Here is a 20549-nt window from a genome sequence, read left to right on the forward strand (position 1 = left end):
GTTGCATCACTGAAAAGCATTGGATATGACTGTATATCTCAGCGTATGATTAAACCAACTATTGCAAAAACTATGCAAACAAGTAATCGGGGAGGAGGATTATTATTAGATTTTTTATTGTTATTAGACCCAGTCTTTCAAAAACAGATGCAATTGCCATTAAAACATAGTATAAAATAAGAAAATACTTTCTACTGCTTTTTGCAAACTACCGATTTTTTTACCAATATATGTTATCATAATATAAAATATCACTGTCAAGGCAGGCATTTCATTTGAATTTGAGAAATGGCTTTTACAAAACAAATTTGTACTGTAGTGTTGTTGTTTTATCTCTTAAGATAAATGTGTACTTTTACAAGAAATATTATCAAGAATTGTATTTGAAAAAAATGGTAGAGTATTTCTTTTTTTTTATTTTACTAACAACTTTCACGTTTTATGGATAATAGTAAAGATTTATGTATCTTCTATTTTACAGGTGCCCATCATAGAGTGTTTCTCTTTGCCTGCAATCAGGATACATCAACTGACCTTTGAACTGTGTTTTCCAACTTGGGATTCAAACACATGCCCTCTTGGGTAGGAGAAAGTCAGACAAACACCTGTGGCTATATCACTATACTTCTTCAAGTCTCGCTCTATGAGTGATCATGATGTGAAATAAAACAAAATGCAGTCATCTTTTTGTCATATTAAATAAGTTATGAACAAATAAAATATTTCAAACATTTTATTCATTCGTTATTTTGACAAACAGTATGAATAAACATACATGTATACCAATAGACAAACAAATAATTGGCAAAGAATGGGCACAAAAATATAAGAATATTGAAGTTGGAGATTTATTGTTAACATTGATTTTAATGTGACAGAAAATGCCCCAATTTTCCAAAAACCACTGAATATCAAATGACAATGCTTGGATTTACAAGATTCTGCCCAAATGAGCATAGATCTGTGAGTTGCTGTTTGGTATTTGTTCATTAAAGTCATGATATATAAATCAAAGTTTAAAACAAAAATGTTGCAAACATAAAACAGTGGAGGATCTGATGTTATGTTGAAATGATATACTTGTATAAGCTATTTAAACTGTATATGAGCAGATTCTTATGGAAATATGAGCTTTAAGTATTACTTTATTCCAAAATGGTGACCTAGAAGGTTTAGTTCCTTGTATTGGTCAATGTTATATTGTTCACTTAACAGCTTGAGGTAAATGCAAGATATAATACAGTCAAGTTCAGAAACTGCTCAACAGTTATAATAATAAACCCTTCCTCTCAATATGGTGTACATTTGTGGGAAGTTATATCAAATCCTTCAAAAGGTTAAAGAATCATGGAGCAGACACAATTTGTTACAGACGGACAGACAGACAACTCGAGCTAAAAGAATTAGTCTATTTCAGGAGGAGACATACTTAGCCAAATGGTTCTTAAGAAAAAGTCATTGAAAATAATTTATAAAAAGTACAATAAACAGGCAGTCATAAAAGTTAACATGAACACTAACTTAGGCTTAGATGAGCTAGATGAAAAATGTCTTAAACAAAATAATTGAGAAGTTGCCCAAAATGTTACAGCTACATGTAAGAAATGAGCCAAGTATCAACAAGAGATGTTTGTCAAACAGTATGCCCCCACCTGAGCGCCATGTTGTCAGGATTATATGAACAATTGAATGAAATAAGCATGGACCGAAATGACAGCTGATTAGTCACTGACATTGGATGCCGTTGAGGCAGTTTTAAGATTATGACCATTCAAAGTGTGAGGATAGAGTGTGTTATGACCATGACCTTTGACTCTATGACCTCAAAATCCATATGAGTCATTAGCTGGTCTACAAAAATCTAAATGTGAAGTTTGAGGGACATGGGTTCAGGCATTGACAAGTTATCACACAGACAAGCTTTTTTCAATCAATGTCACTGTGACCTTGACGTTTCACCCGATGACCCCCAAAATGGAAAGGGGTCCTCTAAACAGAGGTCACTGTGACCTTGATCTTTGGCTCGATGATCCCCAAAAACAATATGGGTCACCTACTGGTGAGGCCCAACTTCCATAACAAGTTTGATGACCATAGGTCTAGGCATTGTTGTGTTATCACTCGGACAAGCTTTAAAATTAATTTACCATACAAGGTCACTGTGACCTTGACCTTTGACCCGATAAGCCCTAAAATCATCTTCTGGTCAGGCCCAACCTTCATGTCAAGTTTAATGACCATACGTCCAGGAATTGTTGAGTTATCACTCGGACAAGCTTTGGTCTACTGTAGACGGTACCGACCGACCGACCGACATGTGCAAAGCAATATACCCCTCTTCTTCGAAGGGGGCATAATAAAAAATGTCTTATTATGCACAACAGGAATTACATTGACAGAGACATTTTTTCCTTTGAAGTATTTATAAATTGAGTCAGTAGCTGAGTCCTTGGATGACATAACAGTGCAGTATGTTGGTTATAAAATTTGTTTCCTTTTTGAATGATATGCCAGCATGTATAAAGATTGTCTCTTCTTCCTGTATAGAGTCAACATCAAAGTCCACAGTAAATAGATTCATGTGAGTTGCAAGAAGACAGAATTTTCAAGTTTAAACAATTCACAATGTTGAACTGATGTAAATAGTTGCTCAGATGACACCAAGAGTAAACTGAATCAGAATGAATCCATTGAAGGTGTTGAAACAGTTTCTGTCTGAAGGCTGTTCAACTCAAGCACAATCCTTTGATATGAGATGGTGGCATATACTGTTTTGTGAATTCTGTCCTTGAAAAGTCTTTGGTAGTCTCAAGTATCACCTTGAAGAACAGTTAAGATGAATTTTGTAGAGATTGGAAAGTCTATTGCTCTTTCGGTAACTTTCATTCTAGGTTCTGAAGTATTTGTGACATGGTACTGAGTCTCTGAAACGAAAAACAAAAGTTATTTAAGAGCAAAAAAAACAATGATAAAAAAATAATTGAGTACATATACAAGATATTTTAAATTTACACCTTTTAACAGTCACAGAATATTTCACAGAGCCACTTGTAAAATACGTATAATAAAACATCTGTTGTTTTCTCAGTTAGATAAAGGGCACAACTCAAAAACTCTTAAAGCCGGATTTATAGACCTATACATCATTATACAAATATGATACAATAACATTAGTGTATTGTCTCTGACATGACGGACAGCTATAATGGTACCTTGAATTTTGTTCTTTGACAACAGACTTATCTGCTAGAAATCATTAAAAACCCTTTTTATTTCTTTTGTTTTCTTTAAGGCTGCACTCTTACAGATTAACAGTTTTGATAATATTTTATCTTTTGTCCAGGAATGAGCCAATTTTGTGTAAACATCTGAAAACCAGCGATACAAGAATGCTAACAAAAGATTTTATCGCAGTTTTTTCATATTTCTGTCGCAAATTAATGTTTTTGAAAAATGCTTAAAACATCAATTTTTGAAAATAAATATGAAAACTTGCAATGTGATTTTTTCAGCAGTCTTATATCACTTGTTGCTATGCATTTTCACATGCAATGTTACATATATACAGTATCCAGTGATGTGGATCAATCCATATATATGCTGCACATCTTTAATATCATAATTATAGAATGTGCATCAAACTATATGCATGATAAGCTTAAAAGTTTGTATTAAATTGAGATTTGGTAAAAAAAATGCTACAAACTGACTGTAAATACATACATAATGCACGATTTTCACTTGATTTGCTCTTGTGGTGTATTAACTTTTATCTTGATTATAAATAACACAAGTACGGTAAACCGGAAATAAACCGGCAGTTCTGTGAAACACTCCGTCCCGCCTAGTTACCAGCATCTTGGATCCATGTCAAGATCTGAAATAAAAAATGAATAATCTATTTATTTATAAACAGGCTGTTTTCTTTCTGAAGCTTAAAATATGGTTGACATTTTTCTTTAAATGCAAGGTGGTTTCTGTTTTAATAAAGCCATTGCTTGAGCTCAAGTATTCATCAGTCGTGGGGTTCAAGATCTGAACCTGTCCCACTTTTGCACCCAGGTTTACCGTACTAATATCATACGGTTCATGAGTGTGTCCCAGTACTAACCCACACAGGTCAGATTGTTTGCAAATTAAGTTATCAGGAACATTTTGTAGAGCTGGTTGAACAATTCAACTACAAGCTTTAAGTTATTTTAAGTTCTAAGGGCCTTTGAGCCAAGTTGATAGAGCACAAACTTGCAAACAGGGAGTCCCCAGTCCAAGTCCCATTACTAGCTGCACTGTTTTCAGAACCGCAAGAAAATTGGAAAAAAATGTAGTTTGGGACAAACAAGTCTCCCAACTGTGACCATCAGAGCTTATGCTTACCTTCTGGCTGCTCTGGATATTTTAAAAATACTTTTTGACTAGCTACAATAATGAGCAATCAACGATACTTTTTTTTATTATTTTGACATTTCTTATGTATCCCTGTAACGCTACAACTCTCTACCATTTAACACTGAGCGAAAGAATAAATAGTTATATTATGCATCAATGTTGAATAATAATGACAAAGTTGTTCAATATATACCCGACAGTGATCTAAACTGGATTTAATTTGACATTAGAGTCGTTATTTTCACATAAATATATTCTTGGTCACGAATACCGTTATACATGTACACAACCTGTCAGATTTGTCCCAGATTTACAGATATCGGGACACTTGATAAAAAAATCGACACATGTACAGTATACCTGAACATGTTTTTGGGCATAGTGACATAAATAAATATGTGTTTAAAAGTAGGCAATAATATTTTCGTAGAAATTTGAATTTATAACGGAGATAATTTCGAAATTGTGGTCGCGAAGATTCTCTGCGCAAGGACCGTTCGGTACTTTATGTTGGATGTACTCCACGGATGGTGGACGTCACGAGTCTGCCATATTAAAAAAAAATCGTCAAAAGACTCGTTGACGGCCATTTAGGTGGACTAATGAAAACACTGTGATAGAATCAGTCTGTTTTTAGCTTGTTTGTTTTACTCAAAACACCGTAAAATTCATATACCATGAGTCTAATGGTTGGATAATATTTCAGTCTATATTTCAGTGTTTTTATCACAAGAAAACTCTTGAAATGCATCGAAATAAGAGCATTTTGTTTTTTAAAACATTTTGACAGTTGGCGCGAGGTTGCGTCCCCTGAAAACTTAGTCAAAACGGCGTCGTAACGATTTGTTAATTTACTCACCGGGTTGCAGATTCTACAGAGTCGTCTTTTGTCTTGAAATTTGGCAGTTGGTTTTGTTAAAATACGCCATAATGAATGCAAGATCGCCAATATAGAATATTTCTGTTGTTGTGGCGGCCATTTTTTAGTCTACGAAGTTCGTACGCCACTGTAAGAGCTTTCGTAGAAATTTTCGTAAATCTACGAAGAAACAGGTGCTTGTTCGTACGAAAAATCTTAATAAAACGGCTAAACAGCCTGAGATACATATCGTACGAAGTTCGTACGCGAAGTTTAATAAAACTGGCCCTTATTCTAGTAAAGCTTGGAGTCCGGATTTAATTTTTTAGCAAGTAATTTGGTTGGTGCTAAAAAAAGGAAAAAGTCCAATGTCATTAAATGTAACGGTCAGCTCGCGCTGGAAAAAATCAAGATAAATAAATAATGCATTCTTAAGTAATGTCCTTGATGCTTTAGAATTATAGATTTATTGCATAATTATTAATGTTCTTGTAAGCTATTGAATATTACTGGTGTTTTGAGCATTGAAAAACCGCACTCTTTCTTCGACCGAGACAGGCGGTAAATCGGTTTGTAACTTTTCAGCCGATTGCCCCTACTATGAACGCTGCCCTGAGCGGGCACCGTCCAAAAATGATAGACGGAGGCCGCTAAACTGGACATTCCTGTCTCGAACGCCGCGAAGTGTCAAACTATATGTGAACCTAAATTTTGCATAAAGCAAAGAAACATTTCACATTGCTCTATCGCATACTACTGTTACAAATACGAGAGAAATCTGTCATCGACAAAGCAAACAACAAAAATACCATGTTATCAATAAAAACAAGCCTAAATCAGATAGTGACTGCCAACCGTGAATTTGCTTGTGACTTGTCAGCGTCTTTGATGTGGTTTTGCTTTCTGTTATTCAGCACTGAATGAGTTTGTTATGAAACAAATTAAACACTGAATGATTTGTTTGAACTAGTGTACTTTTTATATTTAAAATAACAAAAACCTGCAAACGTTAAAATATGCGTCTTAATTCTGCAGCCTAATTACGCACCTTATTGTAAATAAGTTTTACGGGAACGGCCGATTAAGCGATGGCGAAAACTACCGCACAGATCAGTGATACACGAAAACACAGGCATAACGACGTTCAAAGAGTGTATTTTCATAGATGCGAAAATGGATTTTTTTTAAATAATAACAAATACATAATTTCAATTTTTATATAATAAAAGCTGTATTGTTTCCATTCGGACATAAGAACATCTATTTGAACTTGAATTGATCTATAGATTTTAAAGCTGCTATGCATCTTCAAAAGATGTTATCAATTGACGGAATTTGGAAGTAAACCTAAATTTACCCCTATGTAATCAAAAACCAAAATGTAATATTGCATATTGAGAGCAGATGCCTACACTTTTCATCAAGGCAGCAGGGAACAAACGACGCAAGTCAACTCATGACCTTCAATATATGGTGGACATTTCAATGAACCACAACGTCCCTCTACAAAGTAAAACAACGCTCCATTCTGGTTAGCACTTCCACCGGAGATGGCCTTCGGATCAGCGTCCATGCACGCATAGTTTTTCTGTGACGGATGATTGTAATGGGACGTCATCAGATATCCCGAGTATTCGGTTTTCCATCCGGGATAACAAACATTTCTGGCTGGAATCATGAGAACATTGGTACTTTTGGTTTTGCAAACAGCACATGGAACATCATTGTTATGTAGGTTACTCATAAACGTGCCCGTTGTTTCGTATTCCGCTCCATAAAGAAGTTCTCTTGATCCTCCAGTAGGATTTTCTCCAAATATTGGATCCTCCGGAAGGCAGAGATAATTTGAGCCACCACCGGGATGATTATGTTGAGGCCCAGCAGCAAGTCCTTTGTAGACAAGCTCACTTCCAGTGTCATTAGGACATGTTGTTCTCCCCCATCGTATGTAGGTACTCCCGGCTGTCACACCAAGACTGGTCTCCAGAATATTAATTCTTGAGTCCAAGCTTTCTATTTCTTTTGATTTATCTGCAAAATGAAAAGTGATGCTACAAGAAGGATTTTATGAAGTAAATTCACACTTCAAGCCAACGTATCGTAGCATGACTCGTAATATATTACGAATACACGATATGATTTAAAGGCCCAGTACCACTTAGGAAAAAAAAAATTAGAGAAAAAAGTGCCAATATTAAATATGATGAAGTCTTAGATATTGGTTGATAAAACCCCGAGGTTCAGACGATGCTTTATTAAACAGAAATGGGTGGGAAATACCAAGGGGAATGGCTAACTCGACCACTGACTCACTATATTCTAATAAAGAAGATAAGTGGATGGAGCATATCGCTTTGCAAACAGTACCTGATCAGTTGCAGGACTCTTTTTGATATGGAGTAACGACTAGAAATAAAGTGAACATTTTCAAATAAAATTTCACAGAAAATCAAGCTACTGTTACTAAAATAAATGTAAAGCAATCATTTTGTATGATAAATTAGTAAGTTGTTTAGTGAAAATTCGCCGATTTCATGTGTTTATACAAATTGTCTTATAACTTTCATTTTCTTCAGATGAATATAATAAAGCTTTCAATTTAAATATTTTATGACAATAACAGAGTAAGTATTAACTTTTGTAAAAAAAATATTTAAACCAATAACTCTTTAGTTGAAAATGGTCAGCATAGTATATGAAGCAACATAGACTCTTCTACGAATGCAAAATTTAAGATATGCAAAAGATTTATTGACGTTGGGCACACTTGATTTAAATTTTTCTTTCGGTTTTGTTGGAGTTTGTAACTTCGATAAATGCATTTTTGTAACATCTTGGGGATTAAAAATGTCACAAAGGTGTAGAGAAGTCATTTTGATATATCTACATACAAAAACGTTTACATCACTAAAACATACTGTGACTTAAAAGTTTGAACACGGATCTTGAGTCACTATTTTGATTCGTTTGTTATGTGTATCTGTTATTTGTATTTATGTATTTGGCGCTTATACGAGTGTATCTCTATATAGTTTATTGACATTTGATATCTTGTCTTGTACTTCTAAGGTTTTGTCTTGAAATTTTGGCTACTAGGCGTAGTTTCCATTGTATTATTTCATGTGAAGAGAAGTTGTTTTACTAATAATTACCCTTGATTCTTTCGAAATTCATAGTAAATCATTTTACTATACAACTTATATCAATTAAACAATGCAAATGTTTACATCAGTCATTGAAAAATTCACAAATAAATAAATACTTATTAGAACTACATACCTGATAGTCTACTGTACACATTACTGAGCATTCCGCTGAGACGAGTGCGATCCTGCTCTGATTTAACCAGCTTCTCTAGCACGTGATATTCGTACTCGAATCTATTGTAACATAGGGTTCCGTTTTCGAACCCGTTTACGATGGTATCAATACATAAGATAAACACTACGAAATATAACATGATTATCGTTGATAGAGCTGATATGTTCATTCTATTTTGCGATAATATTTGATCAATTTAAACGTTATTCATCTTTATATACAATGTTTCGGGTTAAAAACCGCAATGATTGCACAATACCGTTATAAGAAGTGTTATTGTTTCTAAGATATTAGCTTGTTTACAGCGTAAAAAAGTCTTAAAATGAGGAGAGTAATCCATTCTGATATATTTAATCAATTTAAAGTTGTTTTGCTAACTAAATGAATGATGAACATTAATGAATGATGGTAAATTGTAAAAAAGTGACACACACTATTTTCGACTTTGTTTTCCGACGGAAAAATAAATACCAAGCGTTAAACTGGCCGTTCGGTACTAATACTGTGCTTTGGTGAATTCCGCCCCAAGGCAGGACAACCATATATTCGGTATGTTTTCACGGTCATGTTCTATCTACTATCAATCCTTTATTGCGTGTCACGGTCAAAGCGATTATGTGATCCGAAAAAAATGTTTTTAATATCTCTGCTCCACAAAGTCTGAAGTGAATAGACTTGCACATGTCGTACAATTACAATACATGAACTGGTCGACGTCACTGTGGCTATGCGTACAAGATTTCAAAGCACACACTCTTAAATTGAAGAGATGTATATTGCGACAACTAGTCGTATTAACGGCTAAATCGTAGGGCCACACGTTGTGTAACAAGTATCAAAGCTTTACATTGAAAACTGCGGTCGTTGGTGCCACAAAATTGGTAACCACAATTGTGTCCATGTGCGCTAACAATTTATTAGGTCAGTTTTACCATACCATTGCATTTGTATGTTTCGACTATTGGAAATGAATTGTGTATAAATGTATCAGCAACATTAAAAAAGACAGTTGAAAAATAGAACAAAATATTAATACTAATGTACTAGTGTAAAAACAGCTTTCAGGTGATGAGAATTAAAAATTAAGTGTCATGACAAAGCTATCAACTTAATAAGACACAAAGAAGACCCATTAAGGATTAGTAAGCCTTTTATAACAACATTTTGAACATTCGAATGTCATTCTGCGGTACCACACAATGTTGAAATCAGCTTTTGAAAGTCACACTTCACTAAACACAGCATTTTAAAACCACGGCTCCATTCTTGTCGTCATTTCTGCGAGGACATACACCGGGTCAGCGTCCATGCACACATAGTATTTTGTGAAGTTTGCTAGTTATCTGGCGCCATCATATCATACGAGTATTTGGTTTTCTAAACGGGAAACCAAGCATTTCACGCTGTAACCATGAGAACATTTATACTTTTAGTTTTGCAAAAATGACATAGTACGTTATTGTTATATAAGCTACCCATAGACAGTTTTCATACTCTGCTCCATAGATAAATTGTCTTGCGCCTTCAGTGGGGTTTTCTCAAAATATTGGATCCTCCGGAAGGTAGAGATAAACTGAGCCACCACGGGATGGTTATGTTGGAGACAGGTATTAACAACTCATTTGTAGACAAGCTCACTTCCGGTGTCGTTAGGACATGTTGTTCTTCGCCATCGTATGGCTGTGAAAACAAATTCCTTCATAATACTTTTTTTTAAATGATTCTATTTCATTCCATCCATCTGCAACAAAGCAGGAAGTTAGATAGGAATTAATATTTAAAAAAGATGGATAATACTTTCAAACTATATTTTGTATAATGACTATTATGGCTGTACCAATATTTATATATTTCTATCGATTTAAACTGAAACATTTTTTATTTTTTTATTAAATGTCTTAAAGTCAGATACTGAAAGAGATTTATTTGTATTTCATGACAAAACGTGGTTTTTAAAAATTCCATCAGTAAATGAATTTCATTTAACAATATCATAAATATAAAAGCAATACAATTGAAATTTGTTATTGAGAATGTTATGGTTCAGGAACTGACATATACAGTATTATTTTCAACAACACAAAATTTATTTTAACGGTAGTAACAATTCGTTAACTTCAAAGCGCTGAAAAACGTTGTCATTTCCACTGCCCATATAAACTATATAACAATTGAGAAGTTTGTTAGCATAATAATAGCAATTATTTATTACATGAGCTATCCCTTTATTTTTGCGTATTTTATCTTTATATACGTTTTGGTTTGATATAAAACAGTTCTTTCAAAACAGGTTTTAAAAACCGTTTAATTGTTACCATAAGGTTTTCCAGCTAAACAAAAACCAACAAATACAACCACAAACCAAACTTGAAACAAAAATCATACAATAACAATCAATCACAAAGAGCTGATTGTGAACTTATTGTAATCGTGTCCTTTATACGGTTCATGAAAGCAAGGACGATCAAGAAGATTTGTCAGATTGACATACAAACCTTTGAAATGGATGAACGTTCAGAATCAAAAGATGAGTGTGTTGAGTTGTACCAGGACTTTGTCGCTCGACCGGCAAAAGTACAATACAGATATCAACAATTTATTTTACACTGCCTACAATCCATAGCAAGTAATTAAGGCAAGAGAATGGTTAGATCCCAAAAAGAAGTATTTTTAAGCCGGGGGTGAAGGGGGCAGCATGTTCCTTTGTGGGTCCAAGGCAAAGGGGTCCTGGGGGCGAAGCCCCCCGGATTCTCATGGGTTTTAGTGGAATTTACAGTACCCTTAGACAGTCTTAAAATGATTTAATATTAAAAAGGTTACAACACTGAAAATCTATCATTAAGATCAATCCTTCCACTTACTAATCAGACCAATACTGATTATAATAAATAATAATAATAATAATAATAATAATAATAATAATAATAATAATAATAATAATAATAATAATTATGATAATAATAATAATAATAATAGTTATAATAAAAAATAATAATAAAAAATGATAATAATATATTTTTTTCGAAATGTTCGGTACAACATTTATTCGTGTTGCAATTATTCTAAGAATAAGTTGGTTGCTTAGCTTGCAATGATTAAACAAAACACTGATTCCTAAGCTGTTTGAAACATGTTCTATGCTTAGACTGTACAGCAACCACATGCACAATTACTATATGTAATCATGTTTGTGGGTAAATTGTTATAAATATAAGAACAAACTGGTGAATCAATGCAAATAAAGGTGTTGCAACAATCCGTTCAAGTTGTCTCGCCAACATATCCAAAACATGACACACAAATCGTCAACATTCACCGGTGAAATTAGCACAAATAAACAAAGGGAAGTAACTGTGACACTTCTGTAAGAGGCATTTCTGTTTGATTGTATATGTTGTTATTTCATATTAAGTTCTTTAGAATTCAACCTTATTTTTCAGCCAATGAAAGTACAGATTAACAATCAGAACAAGCCAAGAACTATGCTTATTCATTAAGATTTTCAACTTTAGCGGGTGTATAAAGGTCCGCCTACTGCAACGCATCCGATACACACTCCCTGTGTCAGAGTTTGCCTTCACAACGTGTCAGCCAATGAGGTTGTATTCATCGTCAGTTAGATGAACTGAAGAAAATTCTTAATGATTAGGAAGGACTCGTTCGCTAAGCTCACTCAGCCCATTCTCACTCATTAAGATTTTACTTCATGCTATCTTACTTTTATGTATAACCAATTGATACTGAAATGTCTTCTTTGCTTGTACCGCCCCGTTACTACTTCAATTGAAATCTACAGCGAAAGTGTCTCAAATGCATGTCATTGTCCTACATCATAGAAATACTATTGATGCTTTCAAGTGTTTGAAAAATGATTGATATTCCATATAATTAGCGAACATTTCACAAGTTAATTAACAAATATGCATTTGAAATAAATGTTCTGTCACAATCAATTGTGAAAAATACAAAAACATAACGCTATTAAAATATACCGTACCATGTTGTTCCTAGTTTTTAGACGATATTACAAATATCCTAATTATCCAGCATCAAGTCACTATTTGTTTTTCAAAAATGTATTTTGCCATTATTGCGGTTTATCTAACCCAGAGTGAGGCGTGGTATATAAGAGATAACACTGTTCGAACTTAGCAAATTGTATCGCAAAACTTTGAACATATCAGCCCTACCAAAGATGATCGCGATATATTTGGTGTTTCTACTTTTATTAAGTGGTACGATCGCACATGGGTACGAAAATGGGACACAGTGTTACAATAGATTCGAGTACGAATACCAGGTGCTAGAGAAGCTGGTTAAAGCAGAGCAGGATCGCACTCGTCTTAATGAAAAACTCAGTAATGTGGACAGTACACTATCTGGTATGTAGTTCTATATATTATTTGACTGTATGAAATCTATTATGTAATATAGTTGAATAAAAAAGGCAATGGAAATATTGATATTTGTTTCTCTTGTCTGTATATTTGTAATTCACAATTTTAAGGTATACAGTTAACCGCTTGAAACATCGGCTGTATGCCGGTACATACATATAGTTCGTATTTTTTTTAATTATATCATGAATTAAACGTTGTGTATAAGCTTGTATTTGTAGATCTAAGTTTACATTGATTGCCAGTGAAGTGTATCGTTGCAGACATAATAAGATTCCCAAGAGTTACGTCATTAAGTTTAACTGCTGAATTAAATTACTAAGCGATCAACTTGCAGCGGACTTAAACGTACCGTTTTCTGAGTATGTAAACCGTCCATATTCATCCGAGGTTGTTTTCGATAAAAATGGCCGAGGAGCTCCGAATGATGAAACGTATATTGTGGTTGATAGTTGGATATTCGGGATTAACCAATTTGAAATGGTCCAATAACAAACTGGCGAATGTACGAACAATAGTGAATTAAACCAGTGTTTGTTACAAAGATACATATGTGTACATGCATAAACATACATTTAGCGTGTGATTTCTTAATATGTGACCTTTTATACCATATAAATAGACATAATCCGAATCCCTACCCGACTGGTTGAAAGTTGAATATTCGCGAATAACCGACTGGAAATAGTCGAGTAGCTTAATATCAACATAAACATCTAACTCTGATTATTCGAACTGACTGGCAACTAGCAGGTAGTTGAATATTCGAATCCCAAATTACCAACTACCAACTACCTCCCAACTTTACCGCCATTCCAGCGGACCCCAGTCCTAAACAGACTTCAGTGTTTTAGACTCTGTAAAACTCTAACATTTTCTTGTCAATGTTCAGGCTCCCGGTATAACAGAAATAATACTCAAGTAAAAATTCATTTTACGTCGTAAGAGAATGGCATGCTTCAAAATCTTGTTTGATTTTACTCTTTTAATAGCGTATTTTCTTAAACCATATGTTAATAAAAACCTTTTGTAAATATTCAAAGAAAACTTATTCTAGACCAACAAAATATACTTGAGTGATTGTTAAAAAAACATTGAGTTGTACTGAATTACATTTTACAGGCTTAAAGTTTTTAATCAGTATATTCTATGCGAGAAAACGCTTTAAAAAGATTAGAACAATATTCAATTTTGAATGATTTTAAGCTGTTATATGGTAAAATGATATGAGATTGAGAAATGACTTAGATAGTTTTGTGATATTGGGGCCTGGGCTCACTGCTAAAATTGGTAATAAAATTGTCATTTGGGCGTTGTATTGCCATTGGTATGTTGTATTACAATACAAGTGTTATGCGTATCGACGCGATTTTCTACACATTGACTTTCAATTTCAATTCATGAATACTTGGGTCACGTTTTCTTCTCAATTTTAGATAAATCAAAAGAGATTGAAACACTGAATGCACGAATTGCTATGTTCGAAAGCACAATCGCTATCTCAGCCGGAAGTACCTACATTCGATGGGGACGGAACACATGTCCTGACGACACCGGAAGCAAGCTTGTTTACAAAGGATTCGCCGCTGGGCCTCATTTTGCACATTCTGGTGGTGGCTCAGATTATCTTTGTCTTCCGGAGGATCCAATATTTGAGGTAAATCAAATCGGAGGAGCAAGGGAACTCATTTATGGCGCAGAGTATGGTACACGGGGCACCTTTATGAATCAACTTCATAACAATGATGTCCCATGTGCTGTTTGCAAAACCAATAGTACAAATATCCTCATGATTCCCGCCAGAAAGGCTTGCTATCCTGGTTGGAAAACCGAATACTGGGGCTACCTTATGACGTCATATTACAAGCATGCTTCACAGAATAGCTACGCGTGTATGGATGCTGATCCTGAGTATATCCCCGGTGGAAATGCTGACCAGAATGGAGCGTTATTTTTCTTTGTGGAGGGACGTTGTGGTTCATTGACATGTCCACCATATATTGAAGGTCATGAGTTGACTTGCGTCGTTTGTTCCCTGCAGCCATGATTAAAAATGTAAGGATCTGCTCTTAATATGCAATATAACATTTTATATTTTAATAACATGGGGTAGATCTAGGTGCGCTGCGGCTAACTGACATGCTCAACCTATGTTGAGGGTTACGAGTTGACATGTGTCTCGTGCTCCTTACATGTATGATTGTTGTAAAATACAATTATTTCTGTTCAGTTAAATGCAGTACATTTAAAAATATGTATAAGTCAAATGACATCAACGGACATGTCGCACAACGTATTTTGTAAATGGCCCTGAGCCAATAAACGAATACACAGGAAATTGGCCCCTACTGTGACACGAGTGCAATTAGCACAGGATACACAGAAGGGGATTATCATGCCAAACATCCCTTAAACTAGGCCTTTAAGCATTACAATGTCAATGTTATTAAAGAACAAAATAAGAACTGCTTTAACTTTATCTGTAACGTCTTTTCAGTCGTTTTTACTTTTTACTTATCAGTAATCAGTAAGCAATTACCTTTCAAACGTCACCAAGCGTATGTGAAATAGAATCACCTGGGGTGGTATTCAATATTGGTCTTATTTGGATCTAAGAATGATGTAGCTAATCGGATTGCGAGATATGAATAAACGATATATACAGTGAATGGAGGCAATGATGTATGACCATAAGATTGAATCAAGTTGCATATTGAATACCAACCCAGGTATCACAATTTTATATTACGGCCGATGGCATGAAAATAAAACAGTTGTGTAAAGAAAACAAGATATACGACATTCTACATTCAAAAATTGTATGTCGTGCTGGCATGAACTTAAACATTGGATATTCAGAAAATGATTTTCGTGCTGGCACGATATTGGATATTCAAAAACCTGATTTGACATAAAATGAATGTCTTGCTATCACGAAATTAAACACTGATTATTGTACGACATTGGACATTTAAAAAAATGAATGTCGTGCTGGCACGTCAAGGGACATTCAAAAATTGATGTTGGGATGGCACGATATTTGACATTGATCGTTCATAAGTAAGAATGAATGGCGTTTAGACATGCCATTCATTTTTAAATGTCCAATGTCGTTGTCAGCACGAAATTCATTTTAATATTGAGTACAAAATACCCAATGTCATGCCAGCATTACATTTATTCAGTGTTTGGACGTCCAATGTCGTGTAATTTCTAAGGCAACTGTGCACCAGATGACCAGTTTGCAAGAATTTTGTTTTGTCGAAAACTGACATAATCTGGGTATTGATGTGTACAATGCATTGGAACTTACTAAATGAAGTACCACATAGTTTACAATCTATTTAAGTTTAGCAGTTATTTCGTATTTTTCCATTCAAAAAGTTTACTGGGTATGTCTACCTATTAGAATTCATTCCTTATGCGTGTTTGGCTAGTCGATGTTATCACGTGATATTACCAAGTTAGGTATATAGCTTAAATATACCAATCGTTTGAAGCAATCCTTCGTAGCTCAGTTGATACAGCGCTCAACTGCAATTTTGGCGACACGGGTTCGAACCCGGTCTCCGACACAATTTTATTTTACATTTTGGTACTTTTTTACAATTATGATATCAAAGCGTTACACATTCTATTAAAGAATTGTCCTGAGATTCATTAGAGATAAATATTTATTTTGGTGCCAATCTGGTGTTCAGTCCCTTTAATGTCTAATGTCAAATACCGCGCCAGCACGACATTTATTTCATTTTGAATAATCAATGTCATTCCAGCACTACATTCCGTTTTGTAATGTCCAAAGTCCAATGTCGTGTCAGTGTGAAATTCATATTTGGAATGTCTAATGTCCAATGTCCAAAGATTTGCCAGCAAGACATTCATGTTTGAATTTCACATGTCGTGCCAACACGATATTGAGTTCTTTCAAAAGGATGTTTTCATTGAATTGATCTTATGCTTCTGTTGGTGCTCGCTTTCTTCTTATGGTTAATGTTTGTATGCTTGTATATATGTCTATAAAATGGTATATATTTGTAAATACGTTGATTTGGATAAACGTATTTATCTTAACCTATTTCTGAGAAGTGTTTGTGCATCGATGAGTTCACAGTGATACCGTCATCGTTACAATCGCTATCATAATTTTCCGATACAACACACACACACATATATATATATATATATATATATATATATATATATATATATATATATATATATATATATATATATATATATATATATATATATATATATATATATATATATAGCCCTATCAAAAATGATCCTGATAGAATAAGTGTTTCTTCTTTTATCTACTGGTACGATCGCACATGGGTACGAAAATGGGACAAAGTGGTACAATAGATTCGAGTACGAATTTCACGTGCTAGAGAATCTAGTTAAATCAGACAAGGATCGCACTCGTGAAAAACTCAGTAATGTGACAGCACATTATGTGGTATGTAGTTACATATGTATTTGACCTAGTTGTGTTAGATTACATAATATTAGATATAAAATACATGCAATGGAAATGTTGGCATTTGTTTACCTTGTCATTTTGCATGCATTTGACATTTTCTAAGGAATATAGTTAAAAGCCTGATTATCGGTAACATAAATCGCCTATTGAACTATGTTTGTGAGTCCGGTTATCTTTGTTTCGTCTACAACTCCCATGTCGGAACGGTAACAAGTAGGCGGAGCTTAACCGTTCAATAAATATCATGCGGATAAATTACAATGATGTTCACTTATACCTCACGCTAGTTATGAACGGTGTCTTAATAACACAATACAGAACAGTTATGCCATCCACTACCATCTGATTTGAAATTAAACATCCGGGCTGAAGCGCTCGTGTATAATTTCAATTACTCAGGCTGTAGGGGCGGTAACTACAACATATTCCAAACCCAATTTAGAACCTTAGATACGATAAGGTTCCGTTTAATCTCACAATATGTACACCTCAACTTCCATTTCTTAAATGAACTGCCTTTTGGCAATTGCGATTATCATCCGATGAACGCAACATCTTCGGATATGTTCGGATCACGAATCATCGCATAACAATATATTACCTATTAAAATCTAACATAAACGATACTGTTATCAACTTTGTTTACAGTAACAAAGTTCTTAAGAATCGGCCCAGTATCTTCAAACTTTCTTTAGGATAAACCATTCCAACAATTGTCGCTAAAATAACGCTTCCAGGACAAGTTCACGTATTACAACACCATCTGAACAGCGGCGGCGTAAATGATATCACTAGTTTTATCGGCGTCGATGTGATAAATCCTCATTGTACCAAACACACGCGTTTGGTTTATAGTGTCAGAGGTAAAAAATCTTAAGACATAATCAATAACATACATATTTTATCTACAATGTTGTCATTCATATGAAACAAACAATTTTAAGAATGAATCAATATCAACAATACATATATATATATATATATATATATATATATACATGGAACCACAACACAGTTGAAATATGAATACAACTGAAAGTCTATACGTTCATCAAAGAAAGCCAAATACGAGTGGCAAACACATTTTGTTAAATCTCATTGGTCGTCTGCGGTTTTGCTCAAACATGGAATAATTCTACAGATGAGCTTCTTTACAATTGAGCCTATCGCCTTTGGTTGTTTCTTTTGCCATTTGGATTCGTCTGGTTTGTCACGTCCTGTAAAGAAATGAATTTCAATTAAATTGTGTAATTAAGCGTCCCTGGAAAAGTAAAATACCATTAAAATATTATTTCATCAGACAAACATATATTACGTTCATAGATTCAATGATAATATATATAGCAAGTTTTACATTTCTTTACATGGAAAATTGATCATGTCGATGGCTTTCAACATTTTAAATCCTTTTTGGACGTTGGAATGATAACTTAAAGATATATCATTTTCAATTTATTACGTTCAGTCGTAAATGTTAAGACCAAAAGCTTACTTGTGGTTTTCTTAGTCTGTCGTTTGTGGTCGCCATAAACGTCGACGCAAGCCTTGTTTATTTTCTCAGCAATTGCCTTGTACTCAGAATCCGCGCCTAATTTTATTTCAGCCATAAGTCTTTCAATTTCATCTTCTTCGTATTTGGAAAGTTGGTCGAATACGCCATCCAAGGCTTCGTAGTTTACAGCACTCGCAACACAAACTTTGCAGTTGCACGATTCAAACCCATTATGTTCTGGGAAAGTCGGTTTCTCGTTGTCTATAATTACAGGAAACGTTAATAAATGATAAAATGAAATAACAGCAATATTGTTTTAAACGAAAATCTTAATAATTTCTCATTGATGTTAAAATCAAACTTATATCCATATTGCGTATCTATACTATCATACATGGATATGCATTATTCTTGACGCTACATATCAATCGATATTATGAATATCAAGTTCTGTAGAATAAAAACAAATACCTCGATTGACATAAATTTGCATATCCGTCGTCGGTGTGGGAGGAGCGACCTCTGGAATGATAAATAATAATAATAATAATAATAATAATAATAATAATAATAATAATAATAATAATGATAATAATAATTATAATAATTATAATACTTATAAAAATATAATGATAATGATAATAATAAAAATAAAAATAATAATAATAATAATAATAATAATAATAATAATAATAATAATAATAATAATAATAATATGATATTATTATTATGAAGAAGACAAATGACAATGTTAATGAGAAGAAGAAGAAGAAGAAGAAGGAGAAGAAGAAGAAGAAGAAGAAGAAGAAGAAGAAGAAAAATAAAAACACCGATTATAAGAATAATACGAATTAGCAAGAGACTAAAAAAGAGAGAAAAAAGAACAATATTTAAACAAAAGAAGAAGACAATTAAAACCTAATTAATTGGTATGTAATCGCCGCTTCAAACCTAAGTTTGAAAATCTCCACAGAATATACTTTTTTGTATCTATTTTATTAATTGTCAACGAACCTTCATCAGGAGTGTATGCAAAGTCCTCAAAAGAATCTTTGCACAGATGAAAGTTCACCCATTTTTGCATCTTTCGGGAGCTGTTCATTTTCCGTATCTGTGCAATAGCCACAAAATGACGCCAAAATGTTGGCTCCTTTTTCGTGGTTAATAGCGCCCAGTCAGGATAATCCATTGGCGTGGGTTGCTTGGCCCTTTTCACCTTTTTTGACCTTTTCCTGGGCATATCGACAGTTTTGATGTTGAATACAACTGATTTGCTGATCTATTGACGACAACGTCACTTTATCGTTATTGACGTCATAGATGCATTGTGAACGTATGACGTCATTTTCCGATGTTCTAATTTAGGTTTGAGAAAATCTGCATATGACCCTCATGAAAAAGGGGGAGGACGTTCTTTCATTTCATACAGAATGTTTCAGAGCAAACAAATTGACGGCGAGTTTGTAAGGAAACATATCTATTCAGGTACTAACTATTGCCTTGTTTAGGTGGACTTTCTCTTTAAATCTTGAAAAAAAATGTCTATGTCCTTTCACTAATGCCATTTTTATTTTATTAATGTTCAGCAGAAAAGTAATCCAATTC

At 34.0% G+C, this 20549-nt stretch overlaps 2 protein-coding genes across 2 annotated transcripts; one reads left to right on the plus strand and one right to left on the minus strand.

Moving 5' to 3' along the window:
* Nucleotides 1–3723: 3723 nt before the first annotated feature.
* On the minus strand, nt 3724–8757 carry LOC128226119 (uncharacterized). Its single transcript, XM_052936011.1, has 2 exons — nt 8525–8757; nt 3724–7276 (listed from the first exon to the last, which is right to left on the minus strand). Exons 1-2 carry the CDS (start codon nt 8733–8735, stop codon nt 6666–6668), a joined length of 822 nt encoding a protein of 273 aa, XP_052791971.1. The 5' UTR covers nt 8736–8757; the 3' UTR covers nt 3724–6665.
* A 3920-nt stretch (nt 8758–12677) lies between these two features.
* LOC128228900 (uncharacterized) lies at nt 12678–17110 on the plus strand. The gene is made up of 2 exons (XM_052940445.1): nt 12678–12948; nt 14400–17110. The coding sequence occupies exons 1-2, from the start codon at nt 12762–12764 to the stop codon at nt 15008–15010; spliced, it is 798 nt and encodes a 265-aa protein (XP_052796405.1). The 5' UTR covers nt 12678–12761; the 3' UTR covers nt 15011–17110.
* The last annotated feature ends 3439 nt before the right edge of the window (nt 17111–20549 follow it).

The sequence above is a fragment of the Mya arenaria genome, chromosome 3 (assembly GCF_026914265.1).
Source record: "Mya arenaria isolate MELC-2E11 chromosome 3, ASM2691426v1".
Lineage (NCBI taxonomy): Eukaryota > Metazoa > Mollusca > Bivalvia > Myida > Myidae > Mya > Mya arenaria.

Bases quoted from the DNA above. Each gene is read 5' to 3' on its own strand.
- LOC128226119 (XM_052936011.1), bottom strand. From the start codon at position 8,735: ATGAACATATCAGCTCTATCAACGATAATCATGTTATATTTCGTAGTG. The intron at 7,277-8,524 runs GTATGTAGTTCT...TTCATTTTGCAG, and splicing joins TGTGTACAGTAGACTATCAG to ATAAATCAAAAGAAATAGAA.
- LOC128228900 (XM_052940445.1), top strand. From the start codon at position 12,762: ATGATCGCGATATATTTGGTGTTTCTACTTTTATTAAGTGGTACGATC. The intron at 12,949-14,399 runs GTATGTAGTTCT...TCTCAATTTTAG, and splicing joins TGTGGACAGTACACTATCTG to ATAAATCAAAAGAGATTGAA.